The sequence below is a fragment of the Corythoichthys intestinalis genome, chromosome 10 (genome assembly GCF_030265065.1).
Source record: "Corythoichthys intestinalis isolate RoL2023-P3 chromosome 10, ASM3026506v1, whole genome shotgun sequence".
Classification (NCBI taxonomy): domain Eukaryota; kingdom Metazoa; phylum Chordata; class Actinopteri; order Syngnathiformes; family Syngnathidae; genus Corythoichthys; species Corythoichthys intestinalis.
Window position 1 is genome coordinate 31725748 of NC_080404.1, and position 23380 is coordinate 31749127.

General features: G+C 38.8%; 1 protein-coding gene across 8 annotated transcripts in view; it reads right to left on the reverse strand.

The window, feature by feature from the left end:
• The window catches only part of ctbp2a (C-terminal binding protein 2a), a 146072-nt gene that overhangs the window by 35212 nt on the left and 87480 nt on the right, over nt 1–23380 (reverse strand). The window contains exon 1 of one of the 8 annotated variants that reach the window (XM_057847615.1): nt 16235–16697. The exons of the other annotated variants lie outside the window; for them this stretch is intronic. Coding sequence (XP_057703598.1) covers nt 16235–16256 — 22 coding nt within the window. The 5' untranslated portion in view covers nt 16257–16697. Of the gene's footprint in view, nt 1–16234; nt 16698–23380 lie in introns of those variants that run through there. 8 annotated transcript variants of the gene reach the window in all.

Consider the following 23380-nt stretch of genomic DNA (forward strand, 5'->3'; position numbering starts at 1 on the left):
TCTTACATGGCTGAATCCAGGTGCTCCCTGTTAAGACCAACATAAGCAAAGTTTTTGTTTGAGCTAATGTTTCTTTTTACTGCATTTATAATTTAGTTTACAGTTATATTCAGCCTATTTTTGTGGGAATATGTGTCTGAACCATTTGTTAAGAGCACTGTTAAAAAGTTAGCATTTTATAGCATTTGAATTAGCGGACTTCTGCTATGTAAGCTAGCCAATTGTTGTACATAGTTGTACATAGATCCTTCTTTATTCATCTTTTATACCGTTTGAGGCTCAGCTCAGGTAAGTTAATTTTTCATGTTCCTTATCAGATTACTCGATTATTCGAACTAAGGTTTCATCGATTAATCGACTACTAAAATAATTGATAGCTGCAGCCCTAGTGTCTGTAAACCGATCCTAGGCAGGTTGCCGAGATATTGACTTGCTACCATTTGACAATTTGCATATCTCGTCGTTGCTAGTTGTTCATTGCCTTGTGTTTGCGTTTGTCTGCCTCTGACCGTGGTTTTCCCTCAGTTTTTTTTTTTTTTTTTAAAATCCCGACCAACCGTCACAGACCCTTTTTTTTGTCTCCCTTTTTGCGATCGCGTGGTTTTTGTGTGTTCAATAAACCCTTGAATGGAATCTTTCTGTTATTGTTGTCTGCTATTTGGGTCTTTCCTTGTTTCCGCATTCGCGGACCGTAACAGATTTGTTGGTTTTCATCTACGGAATTGAGTTACTGAATGCAGCTAATAGATCGATAAACAATACAAATACTATTGATGTAGAGAAAAATGACATAGTTCTTATGGTGTTACTGTTACAAACAGTGTGCAAGAGTGCAGAGTCCGCAGCTGTCACTGTCATTTGACGAACACTACCAGTGTTCTGCAATTCCTTCGTACGCGGCTAGACGTTCAACACGTGCACATCGGTTAAAAGCGGCGAGTATTTACTATTTGTGTTTTTATTGAGTCTTTTGTTACCTTTTCATTGCCTCAAAATACTTTTTGCATGTGTTTCCCTCTCATACCTTTAAGCACTGTGTTTTCTGTGGTTGATCTGTTGACCACATTACTTATGTAGCGTATTTAAACCACCCTTATTTGATATTACTAGACTTAAGGCACCTGTATTATGTTCTGCCTGTATGCATCCAAACAAAACAAGTTGAAAACACACAGTAGTACTTTGGGTGTCAAATTCGCCTCTTGCAGCCATTTCGCTGGTGTAGCACATTTTGGCAGAACACCAGTTTTGTCCTACTCTTGTCTCGTCTCATCCCGTCTGTCCTGTTCATTTTGCTTTTGCTGCTCGTTTTGTGAAATATCGACAGTGCTGTCATTCTAATTCATGTTCCTCTTGGGTTTTAGATGAAAGGTCTGAAAAGATTACATGTTTATGTCATACTTTGGAAGCTAGGTAGCGTAGCCAAACGACGTAACCTCCCTGCGACATCAACAACAATGGCGACCTACCAGTTAAACAAATTTTACAAATTGTATAAAAACAGAAAAAAATCAAGACGGGTTTTAATACTGAATTAATGTAAGTCATACTAACATTTATCTTTTAAGAACTACAAGTCTTTCCATCTGTGGATCCCTTTAAAGTGCATGTGACACGAAAAAACATGTTTATTTCATAATACACGCGGTATTTTATGCTCCTGAATGATATGGACCACTTGGATGTGTGTGGAAGCGATCGCTATATTTATTTAGTTTTTTTAATCCCGCGCCATGAAAATAAGTGACTTCCGGCTTCGGTCTTGCATTGAGGAGGAGGGCGCTGTGACGTGTACGGGAGAAGGACTCCTCTTCACTATACAGCCTACTGTTGTTTATGAGCACTAAGGATTCAGCTGATTTTGCGAATTAATACGTTTATTTTTCGCATCACGCCAGCCAAACGGCTGCAGAAAAATCTTGCTTTATGAGGGAGAGGCGTGTGCGCCTTTTTGGAGTTTTAAAAGGTTCCCATTCACCGTGGATATTGGCCAAGCCCTACTACTGTGGGACCATTGGACTTACGAGGAAGTGAGTAAACATCTTGTTTTGTATTATGTCAAATATTAATACAGCGATTACAAAGTAAACACTACAAACTTTCTTTAAATAAAGGCCTACTTACGTTTGATCATTGATAGGCATGTAAAAAGCTCTCCTCGTGCACATTAGCTGCACGTTAGCTGCACGTTAACTGCACAACAGCTGCAGTCGCCCTCCTCCGGGGAACGAACTGTAAATTGCTCTCTGCCGGGCGGTTTGCCGATCCGCGAAGACAATCGACAACCCAGTCGTCATGTCAAATAATCCGGGCTAGTTATGTGTGATTTTCCGCTTCGAAGACTTTGAAACATCACTCGGTTCGGGTTAGCATGTCGGCTAACTGTCACGCCTCTTGGTTTGTTTACATTCTCCGAAGCCGGGGAAGGGAAATGACATAAGCCCGACTTAGGTGTCATAAAATATCGTTCGGGAGGTGCGACAGTAAAGGTGAAGTGGACAGTTTTGACCATTATGGAGTAATTTTGCCATGTCGTCCTGAATAAGTGCATTTTTTATTATTTCATATTCCATTTAGCACAAGACTGTTATTTGTCATGACCATGCCATTTATTTAGCAATTGGGGAAAATACTTGGATAAAAAGAATATCCTGTAAAAATGTTGAAGTAAAGAGACAGAAACAATGACATTTTGCAGCTCTCTTCGTCACGTTTTCCTCATTGTGAATAGTTCCCCCTCGACGGGCTGACTGGTCCTTCTCAAGCCATTTATTTAGCTAGTGGGGAAAATACTTGGATAAAAAGAATATCCTGTAAAAATATTGGAGTAGAAAGACAAACAATTACATTTTGCGGCTCTCTTCGTCGCGTTTTCCTCGTTATGAATAATTCCCCCTCAATGGGCTGAATAGTAAAACCAATGAGCCCAGTCTTCCATTGACGTCATCCACCTGTTGTGGACGCTTGAGCCCTATAACGGTAGGCGTGGCTAACTGGCAGATTAAAAGACTAATTTCTCGTCATCTGCGCTTTGCTAAATTGTTGTATATAGTCGAATCGTCTCAAAATATGATTCTAATTCACATAATAATGCTATTTAAGACTTTTTTTCTCCTGTCGTATGCTCTTTACAGGTTTTCAACAACTCCCAAAAACATTTAGCACTGTCAATTGACCACTGCAGTAAACTATTGATGGTTAAAGAACTATCGGGAACATGATTTTACATTTAGTCTTCCAGTCTGAGAAAAAAAAAAAAAAAGCAATAAAGCCTTTTAGCCAGTCAGAATGTATGAAGTAAGTATCCATTATTAGGGGAAGTGTTTGTATTAGTGGCATTTTGGATAACTTTGAAAGAATCACAAGTCTTGTAACATACATTCACTATCTATGTACTAGTATTTAATGGATCGTAGCAGAGATAATGATTTAAACGTTTCTTTCTTATCTCACGTTTTGACAAAACACCAGACGGGAGCTGTTACGTTAAATCAAACTGGAATTACTTACAGCTCCTTGTCCAATAGCATACGCACCACTGCTCAGCACAATTTTTTTTTATTGGCAGTGAAGACTAGACTCCTATGCAATGATTAAAGCAGTTGCAATCAGGTTCCTGAACTTTCTAATTACAACCACCTCACTAGAACGTCTTTGACTGCCTGCAGAATGTCAATTTTAATCTCAAGTGGATGCTTTTTAAAAGGTGACCAAAGAAGGATGAAATATACGCATATACAGTAAGAACAAACAGCAATGTCAATGAAATCAGTGCACGACAGTTCACATTTTTGGAGTCCTTTTAAGATTCTTGTGCCAATGCCGACAGTTTAAACAGTACTTTGCGTGCATGAAACCAACGATCCTTTTGATTCACATGATGACACTTCCTGTTAGTTTATTGAATCCATATATGCCACCGCCCTGCATCAAAACCACAAACCAGGCCGGCGAGAGAAACTAAAGCGGAGCCCAAAAGCGCCGCCTCAAAACAGAAATTCAAGTATCATCTTCCTTTTAAGTAAACATTGGAAAGCACATGTAACAACGTGACTGAAGATGGTTTACATTAGATGACGGGATATTTAAGGCTGGTAATCTTTAAGATAGAATTACAAAGTGCCAGTGCCAAACCCCCATTAACGTACTAAAAGTGTTTTTATCATTTCCCAACAACCAGCCAGCGTTGTCTACAAGTGAGGCGCAACGCGCTCGGTTTAAACTGGCTGAATGTAAATAACGCTTTATCTGACAGCAGGTCGCCCTCTTCACTGGAGGTCTGTGGGGATTTTATGTGCTGCTGCAAGCTTGAAAGCTTGATAGCGTCATCCGGCCAACACTAATCACAAACTGAATGATTCTCCAGGAGCTATGAAAACTTTTTTTGCCAAAGCTGGCAAGCGAGATCTCCTAACCTCAAATGGATTGCACATGTTGCGATCGAATAAAAGAAGAAAAAAACGGCTCTGGATTCTAATAGACAGAAAAAAGGAGGGGATGTAGAAAGAGCATAATAAGATATTTGTCCCTCAGTGTCCCACCAAGCACAATAGTTTGGTACAATTTTTTTCCCAATTGCATCACCATACAAAATGTACGTATGTTCAGTCATTACGACTTAGGTCAGAAATAGGTACCATCTACATTAGTGTATTTCAATTAGGGATGCAACGTCCAATTAGGAATACAAGTACCACTAACTATTAACCCTTTTTAGGCCAAGTGACTATTTTTGGGAATTAAAAAAAAAAAAACAACCACAACCTCATAAAGACCTTCCACAATACAGTGGTACCTCTACATACAAAGTTAATTCGTTCCAGGACCGTGTTTGTAAGTCGAAATGGTCGTATGTCGAGAAGGATTTTCACATAAGAATACATTATAATTCCATTAATTTGTTTCACAGTCTAAAAAACGTACACTAAATCCTTAATAAACAATGCTGGTACTATTAAAAATGACAATTACGCATACCAAAACATATATTATTAATAAAAACCGGGAAAATAATAATTCCTGTAATAATGAAACAAATCGGGTTCTAATGTGGCGGACGTGTTTTTCGTGCTGTACCTGAACGCACCGCGTCACTGACGTGACAGAGAGAGGGAGAGGTGCTGTTGAGATTTTATTTTCTCTTTTAATGTTTTTTGAGAACACCGTCAAATGCGGCAGACAGTAGGCGTGTTGTGTTGCACAAGTTTTGAAATAAATGATAAAAATCTGACAAAGCTGGCGATTTCTTTGGCGATGTTAACACAATAATTGTCACCTTAACTTATAAAGGCTGACGAACAGAAGACGGATGAAGAGCGTTGAGGTCGTAGACATTCTACAGCCGTATTGTTGAGCCAGTTCACGGATGCGCACCCCACGCTCATATTTTTCAATCATTTCTATCTTCATTTCAATGGTGTCACCTTTTTCCCTTGTTTCACCACCTGCACTAACCTTCTTAAAACCTATGTTGATTTCTCTCACAAGAAAATCCGCCGTGTGTCCATCTGCTGTCATGTCGTCGTATTTTGAGCATGGCGGATGTAGAAACAAATGGCGAGTCAAATTTTACGTCGGATGTCAAAAAGATCGTGTCTCGAAGCGATCGTATGTCGAGGTACCACCTTATAACAAGTAAATTTTTAAATGATTATTGTGTTTTTAAAAATTATACTTGTATAGGGATGGAATTGATAGGATTTTTACGATTCCGATTCCATTATCGATATTGCTTAACGATTCGATTCTTTATCGATTCTCTTATCGATTCTAATTTGGGGAAAAAGAACAAACGTTTTGATTGGCATCGAGTTTGTTTAATCAGAAGTCACAACCTTACAAACTCACAACGAGATCAAAAGAGGCCCAAAGCCTCAATGTTAACTGTGGCAATAAGTAATAATAATAATACACAAGCATGTGTAACATTTTACTGAAACATTTATCTAATAGAAATAAAAAATATTGGTATATATTGGCAGATAGGTTTTTGTTCTGCCTTTGGCAATATGTGTTAAAGCAGGGGTCCCCAAACTATTTCCTGTGAGGTCCACATAACTTTTCCCTTCTCTGATGAGGGGCCGGGGTCAGTTTGTTACAGAAAAAGTGTGACGATTGCAGAAGTGCATAAATGTAAAAAATTATTGTTTTTCAGAAAGCCACAATCAAATAACACTTTCTGGATTCTTTATAATAATAATAATAATAATTAATAATAAAAACACTATTAATTAAATAGATAATAACCAAATAACCCTCTCTGAATTCTTCAAGGAAAAGGCCAGAAAATAAATAACACGATTGAGGGAAAAAAAAAAAAAAAAAATCAAAATGGCCGGACCAAATGTGGAGGTGGGCCGTATTTGGGCCGCGGGCCGCAGTTTGAGGACAACTGGAGCGCGCATACACCCAAAGAAGAAATGCCGCATCCAAGTGAGTGAGAGAAGGAAACACTTCTACGAGCCTACATTCTTTGTTAATGTTAATATCTACAGAGGCAACGCCTGTATGTATCATCTTTTGTGTTGTTGTTGTTGTGTTTCCACTCGCGATCGGACACTTAAATCCAGTTGTGTAGTGGTTTGAACGATGTGCTAATGCTAGCGAACGAATGCTAACCATACTGGTATTAGCAGCTAATTATCGCTGATTTACGTTGATGCAAACCTGTTTGTTATTGGGGACGAAATTGATTTGTTTCATTTCTATTCTTAGTTTCACTCTTCAGGTGATGGTTGAATAAAGTCAGCAAATTATACCAACATCTTCTGCATGGTCATTTGGGAGTTTAGCTAGCTGTATAGCCGGGACTTTTATTTTGTTTTTTTTATAGCCAGGACTGAGCCTCTCTGTGAGGACAGCGCAATCGTATTCCCTCCCGATGCAGTTATCTCCACCTTGCAATGACTGCAAGTCGCTTTGTTGTAATTTTTCCTCGTGAAGTGAAGACACACTTTCGAGCGTTTGAACCTACGTGCTGTCATTGTTATGTTTATGGCTGCAATGCTCGTGCTTACCCGTCGTAACCTTTCATTTTCACACTCTTTCCTGGTGAAGTGTAGTCAAACTTTGGAGCGAGTGGTTCTTGGCGCCATGCTAGTTTGATGCGTCTGGACAACAACACATGTCACGACGCAATACGCGTCTTTAGGAATCGTTAAAGGGATCGTTAAGGCTTTTTCATTGTGATGTCGAGGCCTCGAAACACTCGGAACCGGTTCCGAATTGGAATCGGATTTCGATTCCCATCCCTATACTTGTATATCTTTTTTATTCATAAATTAATTACATCTTAATGAAAACCAAATCATGAAATCAAAATGAATAAAACAAACACACTGATATTATGGTCCCCAAAAACACTCCTTGGAGTTGATTATGTTTATATTCTATAGTGTTTAACTGATTGCCTGCCATTAACAACCATAGATGTCCAATTGCTTTAAACTGAAAGGACTGGCGGTGAATGCTCATTTTTCAGTGCCATTGACAGCATTAGACATCTAATCCATTTTGAATGGGTGAGGTTGGCATTAAATGAGTACTTGCCAGTATTTCATTTAGTGCTGCAATGATTAATCGATTAACTCGAGTATACTATTAGAAAAAAATGTTCAAATTAAATTTTATTGATTCGAGTATTGGTTTAATCAAAGTGGCGTTGTAATGGTTTATTTTGAAAGTGTTTACATTTAATTTTTTTTGATTAGGGTGGATACACTGCCCCCTGGTCTGCCTCATTTCACACTGCTGAATCCAACTGCTCCCTGTTAAGACCAACGTAAGCCAAGTATTTGTTTGAGCTAATGTTTTTTTATGCATTCATATTATATATATATATATATGTATTTATATATATATGTATTTATATATATATAGCTGTTTTTTGTGGGAATATGTTTCTGAACCATTTGTTAAGAGCATTGTAAAAAAAAACGTTAGCAGTTTATACCATTTCAGCTAGACTTTTGCTAAGTAAAATATTCAAATTGTTCTTTTGTTGTACATGGATCCTTTTTTTTTTTTTTTTTTAAATACTGTTTGAGGCTCAGCTCAGGTATTTTAATTTTTCATGTTCCTTATCCGATGACTCGATTATTTGAACTAACTAGTTCACCGATTAATCGACTACTAGAATAATCGATAGCTGCAGCCCTAATTTCATTACGTCATTATGGCTTGCCATTGAAATTAAAATGTTTTGTCTGAATCAAACAATGTTCAAAAACACATTTTTTTCCAGAACATGGCATTGGTTTCACTCACTATTAACTCATTGGCTGCCACTGACAGCGAAAGACGTACAATGTTTTTGAACTGGGAGGGTCTGGCAGTGAATGGTCACTTGTATCAAAAGTTTCTTCATTGGGGAAGCAGAGGGAGAGTGCCAAAAGCTGAATGTCTTCCATTACTGCCATTCATTGTACCTCAAAATGTAATCCAGATGAGGATTTACTGTTTAATTGATCCGCTTGGTGGAAATGTGGCTTCATGTTCTCATTTCAAGAGGTTACGATCTGGGTTTTATTTTCCGGTTTGGAAGACCGCTTAAACAGAGCATAAAACAATCAATTGAGTATCTGCTTGTGAAGCCCTATTGGTATTCCCTCAAAACAATCATTATTCTATATTTCACGCTGGATTAACAGCTGCATTGATCTCCAGTGAGAAAGCACGTCTTTGATCTACTGCCACACTTGAAGAGTGGCAACAGATTCACATGCTGTAATCAACACTGCAGTTTTATATACTGTTGTTAAACACAATATACAATGAAATCTTGAATCTCTGGCAAAATAGACCCCCTAGACAGATCACCTAGAGAGGAGTGACCTACTTTAGGGACCGGTTTCTCCCCGCTGTAATTTTCTATTCAACGGCAAAGTCATTTCCACTTGTCGGGTTTCAAACTTCCAGTCGCCAATTCAAGAAGGGAAAGGTGCTGAAACGCTCCCCGCTGCAGTCAGCGTGGTGTGATGCACGCCATGGACGCCCCCACATCGGGCCCCTCCATTAGTGGAACAATAAAAGTGCAAAAACAAAAGGAAGTGAGGAAGATTTTCCATGGCGATGATGTCAAGGCCACGGCGGCGGTCGTCGGGTTCACAACGAGCTTTCACGGGAAAACTTTTCCGCGCTTGACCCAGAGCCAAGAGCGGCTCAATGGGCTCAGGACCAACAGCTGGTTCAGGTTACCTAGCAACTCCCAAGCCGGGGGCCTCGGCGATGGCGAATGAGAGCGTGAGTAGGGCAGAGGGGGGCTAGAGGTGGGGCGGAGGGCAGAGCATGGAGCACAGTTGGGGTTCTTTGTGGCAAGTGCAGTGATATTAAAGTCTTCCCAAACAAGGAGGGCGAGCAATGGAGCAAAATAAGGGCTTGGAGGGCATCAGCTGGCAAACAGAAGGTAGCGGTTTTGAGAACAGCTAAGCAGAAAAGAATCAGATGACTTTTAAGGAGGGTCTAGTTGCTGGAGGGATGCTGCTTTTGCATTTAGTAGGCTGCATACAGCTGTGTAAGATTAAAGCAAAAGAACAAAAGTGACTTTCATGGGACAATGAATAACCAAGAAATTTTTGTGAGTATTTGAATTAAGGTGTCAACCTCCATGAAGCAGGAAGTAGACATTTATCACTGCTTAGAGCAGTGGTCGGGAACCTATGGCTCACGAGCCAGATCTGGCTCTATTGACGGCTCGGAGACAAATCTTAATTAAAAAAAAAAAAAAAAGTTTCGTTATACTCCTTTGTGCATTGCGCGAAACGGCAACGGTCACCGGCAACTAGAAAGGAGTTTCACAGTAATTTAAGTGGGAAAGTGGCAAACATACATGCCGTTGTGTCATGTCTATCTATTTATCTATCTAGGCAACGCAGATGAGGCAGAGACACTGTTCAAGTGGAGTTGCCGTATTTTGCTGTCGAAAATAGCGGCCAATGTGTGCATGTGCGTGAGATTAGGAAGGAAACTTTTTCAGTTTCCTTTTCCGTGTTGTAAGCTAATTTTAGAAAACCCTTTTGACAACATGGTTAAAAGATATAAGACGAGAAGTATCGTACTTTTCAGCAGGAATGGACGAGGAATTTGCCTTTGTGAAAAGTTTTTGACGACTTTTTGGATAAAGACAAGATAATTAAACGGATAAAAGGCATGCCTCTGTCGGCCAGAACTGTTCACAATCGTACCATCATGAGGTCAAATCAAATTGAGGCAACGCAAGTGAAGGACATAAGTGCCGCACCGTTTTTTTTTCTCGCTTTGGATGAGTCAACCGACGTAAGCAATAGGGGTGTGACTAGGCCTGTCGCGATAACAAATTTTAGTGTGCGATAATTTATCTCATAAATTATTGCGATATTATTGCGCCCCGCCAATTTTTTTTTAAACCAATTTACAATAACACAGTGAGAATACAGTTTACTGTATTAATAGATCAAGTACACCCATTTAAACGCGATAAATATTTACTCTTAAATTCAAAAATACTTTTTAAGAAATCACAACTAAAAACAATAGACCATGCCTCTTAAGTAAAAGACAACAATATTGATACCGCACAGAAACACAGAATAAATAAGATGTGTTTCCCCCCCCCCCCAAAAAAAGAAATTTGCACTTAATAACTAAAGCATTTAGGCAAATGAAAACTTTTCCCGTCATAGCTTCTGCTATCGTGTTCCATAGGGATGCAACGATACAGTTAAGTCACAGTTCGCTACGATTTTTGATACAGGGGACACGATTTTCGATCCGATTCAATACATTTAATACTCTGTAAAAAAAATTACAATTATATATATATATATATATATATATATATATATATATTTTTTTTTGCTAACGAGCAAAAATTAAATTGCCAACATATAAACATGCATTTTAGTGCATAATATTTATGTGCTTACTTCTTACTGATCTGAAAAAATTTTGTATAAAAGTGCTGAGAACAATCTTTACTGTTTGTAAAGTGAGGCGGGGCACACTGTTAATTGCTACAGCTCTCTTAGCAGCTCGGTTTACTACATGAGCAAGACATCCTATTTGTGATCCGAATCCATCTGTGTCACGTACTGAATTAACAATATTTTCAACATTATCTATAGTCACTGGTATGGATTGATTTGGCCTTCTTAACTTCCATTCAGTCATGACAGTTTAGAATTCATCAATGTAGAATATGGACTACGTGTCCCATAATCACTCTGGGCTCACGTAGCCAATGGCATGGGACATACTGTAGCACATCTAGTTTGCTATTTCATGATATCTAGTGTGTGCGCGCATTAAAAGAGTTAGCAAACGCCGCTGAAGTCACGTCTGCTCATTAATACCCAACACCAGCATATGACAATCGACTTTCATAAACAGGACGAGTTTGAAGCACAGCGCTCTTAATTTGCCACTCAATGTCAAAGTGAGGTTGTTCGTAGCAGCCAAGTCGGTAACAATGTTTCGGGGGACTTCGTTGTAAATATCCGGCGTTGTGCCGAAAAATAGCCACTCCGCGTGAAATGTCACTCCTGACGGGAGCGCCCACACGTCAACAACACCGGCGCGCCGTAGATGGTCCGCAGTCACTCCGGAGCACTGACGCGGCCGGTATACATTGAACAATAGGATATCATGGGAACGATTGGCTGGAACGAAGATGCATTTTTCGCAGTTGGTAACAAGGAATCCGAACTTTTAACAGCACGTCTGCCGCACCGCGAGGCGATAAATCGCAGCGGAAAAATTACCGCCTTCATTTTTATTTATCGTGCGATAAATGGAATTATTGCATATTGCGACAGACTTAGGTGTGACAAAATATCGAAATGGTGATATATCGTGATACTTTGTATCCCAAAAGGTTATCGATATGCTCCTGCCAAGAATCGAGATGTCGTTTTAAAAAGGTGTCAATGTCTAAAAAAAAAATCAAATAAAAAGGAACTAACAAGTTGCTACCAAAATCTTCTACCATAATACCCAGATAGCAGACCGACATTGAACAAACGTTGATTTTCCCTCAAAATAATCAGTATGGTTGACATCAAAATTTTCGACGTCAAGTGACGTTGAAACAATGTTGTTCTATAGTATGTCAGGCGATGGTTGGGTTAACATTGTTTTATAGTTGATGAACTAATGTTGGCAAATAGTTGATTTATGATTGACCAGGAAATATAATTGAAAAATCATTGAATTATGGATGAGCGGGTGTTTTGGTCAAAAACATAACATTGATATTATTAATAATCGAAATGACGTTTAGATTTTGTAAGGATTTTAACGTTGAAACAACATTAATTGAGGGTGCAAAAGTGACGTTGATTCAACGATATAAGATCAACAGCAGAATGTTTATCCAACATCTTTTCAACGTCGGTCTGCTATCTGGGTAGTGTCTGTTAACTCTAAGGCTGCATTAACGATGCTCGATGCCCAATCCATTTAGACTGGGAATGTTTGTTTATTCGAAACCAGAGCATTTACAGTCATTGTGCCTGATTTTCAGGGCATTTACAGGCCACTTGCTGTTACTTACAGGTCACTTACTGTTCATTTTAGGGCATTTACAGGTTATTTCCTGTTGAGTGTGAGTCACTGCCTATTCATATGAGTGATTCCCAGGTCACTTTCTGTTCTGTAACTCATAATAAACAGGAAGTGACCCATAAAATACCCCAAAATCAACAGGAAATAACTGAAAATCAACAGGTAAATTACCTTGAATGGCCCAAAGTTACCTCATTGCCTGGCATTTGGCTGCCACTGACGGCCATAGACATTCAATCCGTTTGAAGAGGGAGGGATGGCAGCGAATGAACGAGCTGCCACCCTCCCAGTTCATGGAGTGGACGTCTACTAGTGATAAACTCGTTCCAATTCACAGCAGAAAGTTGTTTTTCTGTTTATTAGGTATTTGTAGAATAATCCTAGAATGATTTCCTGACCAATGTTTCGAAAATCGTTGTATCACCATATCGTCAGATCATCGTTATCGTGACCTTTGTATCGCAAATCGTATCGTATCGTGAGGTACCAACAGATTATCCTAGTTCAGCGTGATTGCAAGGTTTTGACTATGAAAGGGACAACAAGAGGGGAGGATTTATTCAAGATCTTCACTGAGTTCGCCAAAGAAAAAAATCTACCAATGGATGAACTTGTTTCGGTGAGCATTGATGGTTTTCCCCGTGCATGGTGGGGAAACACGGAGGATTCGTGGCGCGTCTTCGTGAACATGAAAAGAGACGCATTCTAAGTTTTTTAACTCCTGCATGAAGCTTAACCTCACCAAGTATCAACCAGAGTAGAAAGCCATCAGCAAAACCATGCAGCACCAGAAGTCGCATTAATGGTAAGAAATAGTCATCGATCAAAAACAGCATAATAATGTTGTTAAAAAGAATTCAGTGACTTATTGTAATTTAAAAGTCTTGAAATTACACATTACTTGTATTTTTATTTTTAAACATATTGTATGGCTCTCATGGAATTAGGTTTAAAAATATGTGGTGTTCATTGCTCTCTAAGCCAAAAATGTTCCCGACCCCTGGTTTAGAGGGACAAATACTTGACTTTCCAAATTGCATTTTTTTTTTGGCTTTTTATTGCTTTTTTTGTGGTTTGCGTCAAATGTTCCAAAACAATTTTCAAAACATCTGTTACACTTGCTTTACGACATCATTTATGAACCAATAGGAAACCTACTAGCTATCAGATGGAGGAACACAAAGTATATACTGTATTTCCTTTTTTGTGCCATTCGACCTATACTGAAATGCATTTTCCCTATTGCATAGCAAAAAAAAAAAAAAAAAAAAAAGTACATTATTATTGTTTATTATTATTACCTTTATTATTACCTTTATAATAATATTATGTCATATTTCACAAACAGGTTGTAAAACAGACACTTTGATTTTTTTTTCTGGTTGAGTCCTGATCTAGGATTGGATAATAGTTCTAACAAAAAACTACACTTCCTTTTGTTTTAGGACATTTTAATTGAAATACAGTGCCCTCCATAATTATTGGCACCCCTGAAAAAGATTTCCCAGGGCCTTTGGAAGCGAAACACCCCCACAGCATCACTGACCCACCCCCATACTTCACAGTGGGTATGAGGTGCTTTTCAGCTTGCGCATCTTTCATGGCACGCCAGACCCACTTAAGAGTGTTTGTTGCCAAAAAGCCCAATCTTGGTCTCACACAAACATACACACGGTCCCAGGCTTCTACTGGGACCGTGTGCTTTGGTCAGATGAGACCAAGATTGAGCTTTTTGGAAACAAGCACATACTTCCTCCAGTCTGCCTTTGTCACCTCTTCGGTTCCTTCGGGCAAATCATATCACATTTTGTAATTGTCAATGATTGTCAATGATACCGATGATGATGACAATAAAAAAAAATTCATTCATTCATTCAACAAACACTCTAAGTGGGTCTGGCGTGCCACGAAAGATGCGCATGCTGAAAAGCACCTCATACCCACTGTGAAGTAACGGGGTGGGTCAGTGATGCTGTGGGGCTGTTTCGCGTCCAAAGGCCCTGGGAACCTTGTTAGGTTGCATGGCATCATGAATGCTTTGAAATACCAGGACATTTTAAATCAAAATCTGTTGCCCTAAGCCCGAAAGCTGAAGATGGGTCGTCACTAGGTCTTTCAGCAAGACAATGACCCTAAACATATGGCCAAATCTACACAGAAATGGTTCACCAGACACAAAATCAAGCTCCTCCCATGGCCATCTCGGTCCCCAGACCTTGTTTTGTTGGCAAAAGCGGGTTGTATAAAGTATTAACACCAGGGGTGCTAATAATTGTGACACACATTATTTGATGTCAAATAATTATTTCTTTATGTGGGATTTTTTTTCCCACTGAATGAATGCACTTGTATTGAAGGTTGGATTTTTCTTTTTTCCATTAAGGTGACATATTATTTGAATTTTTAAAAAAATTATTAGAAGCTAAAAAACACATCTTTTTCCGGGGTGCCAATAATTATGGAGGGCACTGTAGACAAACATTACCAATATTTTACAGATGTTTCATTGATTTGACTTTTTAATTATGGACAAGACATTACTTGTTATGTGGCAATTTGCATGCCATGTAAGACAAGTGCAATTTTGTAAACACACTCAAACCCATCCATGAATGTTAACCAGTGATGACCAGTCATTTTCCCTCATGACAATACAAAACATTCAACTTTTGTGTGTACATAGGAGTTACAATAACAAATGCCTGTGTTCCTAGCACTGTCTACTTTCTGGAGTGGCTATTACGATCCCTTGGCATCCTACGAAAAAAAGAGGAGGAGGAAGAGTGGGGGGGGTGCAATCTTTTTGTTGGCAGACTTGTCTCCTCTGAGCCAACCCGCACCCCCACCCAACCTTCCTTTGCCCCAGCTGGACCCTATCAGGGCCCCGTCTACACCAGCAGCCTATCTCTTCTTCTACTATGTGGACACACAAAGACCTTGTTTGTCCTGCCGCTGCCCTCCTCCTCCTTTCCTCCAAACTTAATACAAGACGCACCGTGGTGGAAAAAAGTGAGAATAGGAAGGTTGATATCAGTAACAAACACAGAAATGGAGACAAACAGGATCACTCCAGAGGCTGCGCGATACAAAACCATCTGTCAGTGCAGATCACACACGCACTTAGGGAAACAGAGCAGTTGTCTGCAAGTATGAAACCCATACATACTGTACACCTCTGTTCCGGTATCAGAAATGTCAAAACACACAGAGTCACCGACATGCAGTAAAAGTGATCATTTGATCTGCAGAAGAACAGTTAAAAAAACAGCCAAAAACAAACACTTAGCTCACTAATATTCATACTAAACACTCATTTTACACATTTAGTGGACCAAAAAAATAGTTCAACTAATAATAAATTTGCTGAATTTCTGTTTTTGCTAAATCAAATGCATGCTCAGACCATGTCAAACACACTTTTCCGCCAGAATGACACTCACTCACACACACACACATTTGTCTCAGGCCTGCAGATGATGACACATGACAACCTTTACGATCACCCTTAGCGTTCCCTCCCACCCTCTCGGTGCTCATTGCAGCAGTGCAGCGCTCTCAAACACACATGCACACGTATGACACACTTCATTGCAAATACATTACAGAGGCTCATTAGACACCACCGCCTCCTTCGCTGGATCTACTGGATTTGTATTTTTATCCACACACGCACACACACGAGAGGAGTGCTTCTTGCCTGGGAAATGCTGTCGCCACATTCTTCCAATCAGGAGCTGCACATGGTCCACAAAATGTGTTGGAGGTTTAAAAAAAAAAAAAAAAAAAAAAGTGGACGTTTTAGGAGATTCTTTTACGTTCTCTGCTCCTCCTCCTTCCTCTCTTACAGCTTGTTTCCAAATGTGTCCTCCTCCTTGGTCACCTCACCCCCTGGAGCTTCATGTCTTTTATTTCCTCGAGGACGGGAGGGAAAAGGATGGAGAATGGATGGTTTGAAAAAAAAAAAAAAAAAAAAGCTGCGCTCCTTTTAATCTCCACTAAAAGGGAACCCAAAAAATGGATTTCTATTTGTCTGGAGCCAGCAGCGGCAAGCACTTCTCTGTGCGCTCCTCTTCTTCCTCCTCCAGATCGCTTGCACCTCCCTCTACTCCCCCCAACCCACCACCCTCTTGGAGGCGGCAGGTTTTTGGTCTTTTCACTCAGACGTCAGGCAGCCTTTTGTTGCCAACCACACAGAGAGAGAGTGAGGCAGAGGGGAAAGGGAGTGGGTGGGGGAGAGGATGGAATGGAAAAGCCAAAAAAAAAAAAAAAAAAAACAGAAGGGAGGAAAAAATGCTCAAGGAGGACCAGTTGGAGCTGGTGTCGCCTCCCCCTTGTTCTCTTTTGCTGTTTTTTTTTTTTTTTTTTTTTTGAATCCCCTCCCTTTTTTATTAGTTGTGATGTGGCCTTCAGGGTCCTTTAAGAGTGCCAGACCCTTTTGTATACACACACTCAAGCTGTTCACCATGATACCACTCATTTTACACATCTCTTCTCAATGTCATTCCACTGTGAATTACAGCTAAATGTCTACATGTACAAGGTTATAATTAAAACTTAAAAATGTCCATGAACATTTAATAAACATTTCGGATTCCCATTCACAATCATATCAGTACATCTTTTTGCAAACATCAGTAGAGACACATATACAAACACCCGCCTGAGCATGTAGAAGATATGAACACTTGAATCCTTGGAGACTTAAATGAGGATTACTGAGTGACAGATTAACTTGGTTACTACCACTACTACGCTCCTGTGATTGACACTTTAATTGGATTTATCTAATGAAGGTCAATAAGGTAGACATCTAGGTTACAACTCTACAATCCATTCAGTATATGAACAAGGAACTGAATTACTTCACAGTAAATTTATGTTCTAGTGTCTGCTATTTAACACTGGTTGTCATTCATCACTTTAACACTACAATCTAGAGAAAAGGAAGGAAAAAAAAGGTTCCAACTATCTCTGTTGGTCTCTTTGTTTGCGGTATGTTAAAAACAGCAGACTTCAATAGAAGTTAAATAATAATTAAAAAAAAAAAAGGTACATCTAGAATTCAGAGCTCCATCATTGCAAATTTAACAATGCTCTTGTTCACTTGTTTAAAAAGGGCATAGAGACCTGGACATCACATTTGTGTGTGCGTGTGGGGGTGTTTGTGTGTGCTGCAACGATTAATCGATTAACTCGAGTAATTCGATTAGAAAAAAGCTTCGAATTAAATGTTGATGCTTCGAGTATTCGTTTAATCAAAGTTGTGTTGTAATGCTTTGTTTTAAAAGCGTTTGCATTTATTTCTTTTATTTAATTGGATACACTGCCCTCTAGTGGCAACAGTGAATATGACATCTCATTGGGCATGGCTAAATCCAGCTGCTCCCTGTTAAGACCAACATAGGGTAAGTTGTTGTTTTAGCTAATGTTTTTTTTAATGCATTCGTAATTAAGTTCATAGGTATATTTAGCTGTTTTTTTGTGAGAGTATGTGTTTGAACTATTTATTAAGATAATTGTAGAAAAACATTATCATTTTATAGCATTTAAGCTAGCGGACTTTTGCTATATAACTAAGCCAATCGTTCTTTTATTTGTACTTATATCCTCATTTATTATTATTATTTTAATACAGTTTGAGGCTAATATCAGGTATTTAAATTTTTTTATGTTCCTAATCCGATTACTCAGTTATTCGAACTTACTAGTTCATAGATTAATCAATTCCTAAAATAATCCATAGCTGCAGCTCTATATATATTCACACCCAATCATTTATAATATTCTTTTCTAAATAAAAATATATAATTCAATATAATGTTAATAAAAACACAACTAAAATGAACAAAAACAGAAACACACTCTGGTTATGGTCCCCAATAACACTTGATAAATAATAAATAAAATGAAGAGGAAATAAAAAACAAAGATCTTACTAATAAAAAAAAAAAAAAAAAAAAAAAATTTAAATAGAATATTTCAAACTTTTACAGCATTAAAATTAATAAAAAAGTAAATGATTACTATTAACTCATTGCCTGTCTATGACAATGACAGATGCCCAATTCATTTAAATTTGGAGGTTTGGCTGTGAATGCTCATGTTTTAGTGCCATTGACAACCTCTCCCAATCAAAATCTACTGGATGCCTTGCGTAGCCAATGGGTTAAATGAGTTCCCTATAAAGGATTAAAAATATGTTAATCATTGTGGTTTTAGTTTACATTGTTACAAACTCCACTTTATACACCAAAATATTAGAAAAACCTCATAGTATGACATACACGGCAAGTATGGCTCCATACAAGCAGAATAGGATAGTTCAAGTTGTTTCATTGTGGGTCTTTGGTTACAACATGCAACCAGACACCAAAGAAGAGCTGTAGTTAAAAGAAAAACAAGCTCTCATTCATGACAAGAGAACAGCATACAGAGAGAAAGGTCAACTGTATAATCCCACCCCGAAAATCCAACATCCCATCTGCCCCCCTGACGAACGACGAAAGTACAAACACTATTCTGTGCAAAGGGGACGAGAAGACGAGAGCGGTGGTGAAAAAAAGAGGGAATGAATGAGAGATCGCACAGCTGCAAGGGGAAGACAGATGTTCAAGTTGGGGGGTAGGGAGGGGTCCATGTCAGCACATAAATTCTCGTTCTCTTATTCATTCCTTGTCAATGTGAAAACATTGATGTAGTTTTTTTCTGTCATCTTCCTGCACCAATTTACTGAAAAAAATGAGAGTAACCGAGTGTATACGTTCCAGAACCACAATATCTCAAAATATGCCATATACAGACAGATCCTGGGGAGTTGGCAGTAGAATATATGTTAAGGTTTTCACAAAATGTTCTAGGTTTTTCGCCGGGTAATACTAAGGTATCTCATATCAAATCCAATATAACCAGAATGTTAAAATTTTGCATAGTCAATTGTATATACAGTGTAGAGCTGTAACGAATACTCGAACAACTTGAGTAATTCGAGTTTAAAAACTGATCAGAGTAATTTTATTCACCTCGAGTAATCGTTTCATTTTGACAGCTCTAAGCATCACGTTTTGCTCGGACTACTTTTAGTGCGTAGAGGAAGAAGCAATTTAAAAAAAAAAAAAAAAAAAAACTTACTGCAGCTGACAGCCGCTACAAATGATGCCGACGTTGCTAAAAACTAGCCCGGATGATGCTACTGTGGTAGCAGGTAGCGTCTGATGCGTCTCATAGAGATCACATGTATACATGTATGTTGAACTAGATGCAAAATGACAGAGTCAGCGGCGTTAGTAAAGAGCCGCCATCTTAAAGCAGTAGAGCGCTAAGCACTAATAAAGAGCGCTAAGCGCTAATAAACAAGATTAACGTTACCGTCACTCGCTCACGTAACGTTAGCCCTGCGGAGGGCTAGGTCACTATTAATTATGACCACTGTCGATGCTTGGCTAGCGTGTCTTACATACAGGCTTTAACATAACACAGCGCTGTGGACGGATGAGGGTGTAAAAAAAAAAAACATAATAATGCTAAATATCAATTTTAGCTCAGTAGTCATTGCTGGATAAAGCAACAAGTAGCACTGGTCCCTTATTTGCTCCAATACAGCCTGTATCATACATTTATTTTGAACACTGCAAAAACTCAAAATCCTATCAGGACTTACAGTTTAGACTAACTTAAAACTTAACTAGAACTTAAAAATAGCTTGACACAAATAGAAATTCAATTGAAACACGTGGGGAAAAACACGTAGCTTTCAAGTGATGTGTGTTATCAAGCGTAATGGCATTTTTAGGGATATATATATATATATATTTTTTTTAATATAAGATCTAAAAGTTTTTTGAGTGAACGCAGTGAATTAGTCTTTTTTTTTTAAATTCTAGTTACATCTGAGATGCAATTGTTGGCTGTTTTCAACAATGTACATTGAAAATAAAGACATTGATTGACTGAAAATGGTTCAATATTAGATGAAATGTCTTGTTTTCGCATGTATATTTACAATTGCTCTTTACCTAAAAATATCTATGTTTTATCAGATTACTCGATTAATCGATAGAATTTTCAGTCGATTACTCGATTACCAAAATATTCGATAGCTGCAGCCCTAATACAGAGGTATGAAAAAGTATCTGAACCTTTTGGAATTTCTCCAATTTCTGCATAAAATCACCATCAAATGTGATCTGAGCTTTATCAAAATCACACAGATGAAAAAAACAGTGTCTGCTTTAACTAAAAGCACCCAAACATTTATAAGTTTTCATATTTTAATGAGGATAGTATGCAAACAATGACAGAAGGGGAAAAATAAGTAAGTGAACTATCACATTTAATATTTTGTGGCCCTCTATGGCAGCAATAACGTCAACCAGACGCTTCCTGTAGCTGTAGATCAGCCTGGCACATTGATCAGGATCTTGGCCCATTCTTCTCTCCAAAACTGCTGTAGTTCAGTCAGATTCCTGGGATGTATGGCATGAATCACGGTCTTTAGGTCATGCCACAGCATCTCAATGTGGTTCAAGTCTGGACTTTAACTTGGCCACTTCAGAACGTGTATTTTGTTCTTCTGAAACCATTCTGAAGTTGATTTACTTCTGTTTTGGATCATTGTCTTGTTGCAGCATCCATTCTCTTTTTAGCTTCAACTGTCTGATGGCCTCAGGTTTTCCAGCAAAACTTTTGAATTCATTCTTCCATTAATGATTGCAAGTTGTCCAGGCCCTGAGGCAGCTAAACAGCCCCAAATCATGAGCTGTTAAATTTTAACTCAACACATGATGTTGTGTGTTACTCACAAACAATTGACTTTGGCTTTATCAGTCCACAAAATATTTTGCCAAAACTTATGTGGAGTTTCCAAATGCCTTTCCGCAAACATTAAACGAGCAAAAATGTTTTTTTTTTAGACAACAGTGGCTTCCTCCGTGGAGTCCTCCCATTAACATCAGTCTTGGCCATAGTTTTACATATAGTTGATGTGAGCACAGAAATATTGGACTGTGCCAGTGATTTCTGTAAGTCTTTAGCAGACACTCTAAGGTTCTTTTTTACCTCTCTGAGTATTCTGTGCTGAACTCTTGGCGTCATCTTTGGTGGACGGCCACTCCTTGGAAGAGAAGCAACAGTGCCAAACTCTCTCCATTTGTAGACAACTTTTCTGACTGTCGATTGATGAACATCCAGACTTTTAGAGATGGTTTTGTATCCTTTCCCAGCTTTACACAAATTAACAATCCTTGATCGCAGGTCTTCAGACAGCTCTTTTGACCGAGCCATGATGCACATCAGACAATGCTTCTCATCAAGACAATTCTTACAAGGTGTGTGTTTTATAGTGGGCAGGGCAGCTTTAAACCACTCATCGGTGATTGGGCACACACCTGGCTTAAATTGTTTGATAAAAATTGGTTTCAATTGCTTTTTAAGTCTTCTCAGGCAGAGGGCTCACTTATTTTCCCCCCCTTCTGTCATTGATTGCATGTTATCCTCATTAAAATATAAAAGCCTATAAATGTTTGGGTGGTTTTAGTTAAAGCAGACACTGTTTTTACATCTGTGTGATTTTGTCAACGATCAGATCACATTTGATGTTGATTTTATGCAGAAATGTGAGAAACTCCAAAAGGTTCAGATACTTTTTCATACCACTGTATGTGTATGGGTGTGTGAATGTGTATGCTGTCCAACTGGGCCTCTACTGAAAGCTTTAAATAACTTCTTCGGAGTATCCCTTTCGCGCATCTTATCAGATTAACTGTTTGTATATGACCATGTTATGTGTGTACCTTGATATGATGTGTGAATAAACTGAAACTGAAACCAGTTTAATATGTACTCCGCCTCTTGCCATAAAACCAGTAGGGATGGCTCAGTTTCACCGACAATCCAAGCGTAAGGTAGCACTGTAGCAAATTGGGATGGACGTTTCAAGTCTTACGTTTAAAATTAATAAATTCATATTTTGTTTTAATGTTTGTTTTTGATGGCCTTCAACAGGATAGACTTATCTGCAAAAATAGTGAGGATATGTGGTAAAGGGAATAGATGGATGATTATTTGTTTGACTCAAGTATGGATGAATTATTGGTTCAACACAAAACGTGTACTGAAATGTACATGGCTGGAATGTGGCTTTTTAAAATCTCAAATATTTTAAACCAACCCTCAGTGGGAAGCAGTCCTTTCCATTCAGTGATGCTTTTAACATGAGCCGTCCAATAGACAGACCAGGATAGAAAAGTTCCTACTCTCCATTTCTATGGTGACATTTCTTTTATGACCCCTTACCAACCCCTTCCTCCAATCCCCCCGCCAACCCCCAAACACACATCACACACACAGTGAAATGGTTTCAAGATGAACAAAGATGGCCTGAGGTCAGTTTTACCAAAAGAAGATAAGGAAGAGTGAAAATGAGAAGTGGAGCGACGCATGGATGCAATCCTTGTGCACTTTATCCTTTCATTAGGGAAAGGAAATGATCCTGCCTGGTATCAAGGGGAACAGCTGGTGTGGAAGAGAACCTCTGTGCCACTTGCCAGCGAACACACACACACGAGCAAACATCAGTAGACCTGCAAGCTCTACAGAGCCAAAGGGGAGGAGCTGCTGTTGCTTTCACACGTCTTCTGTTAACGATATTATGAAAGTCCCCCCCCCTCCCCAAACAGTACAATGGGGATAATTAAAGCATGTTTGTTATGGCCTGTGTTCTGACACACAGCTAGCCCCTTATGAGATACCGGACTCCAGTTTAACCCTTTATAGTGCAAGTTATTATTTTTGGTAATAAAAAAATTTTAAAACGTTGGTATTCAAGTGTGGCCCTAGATGAACCAAA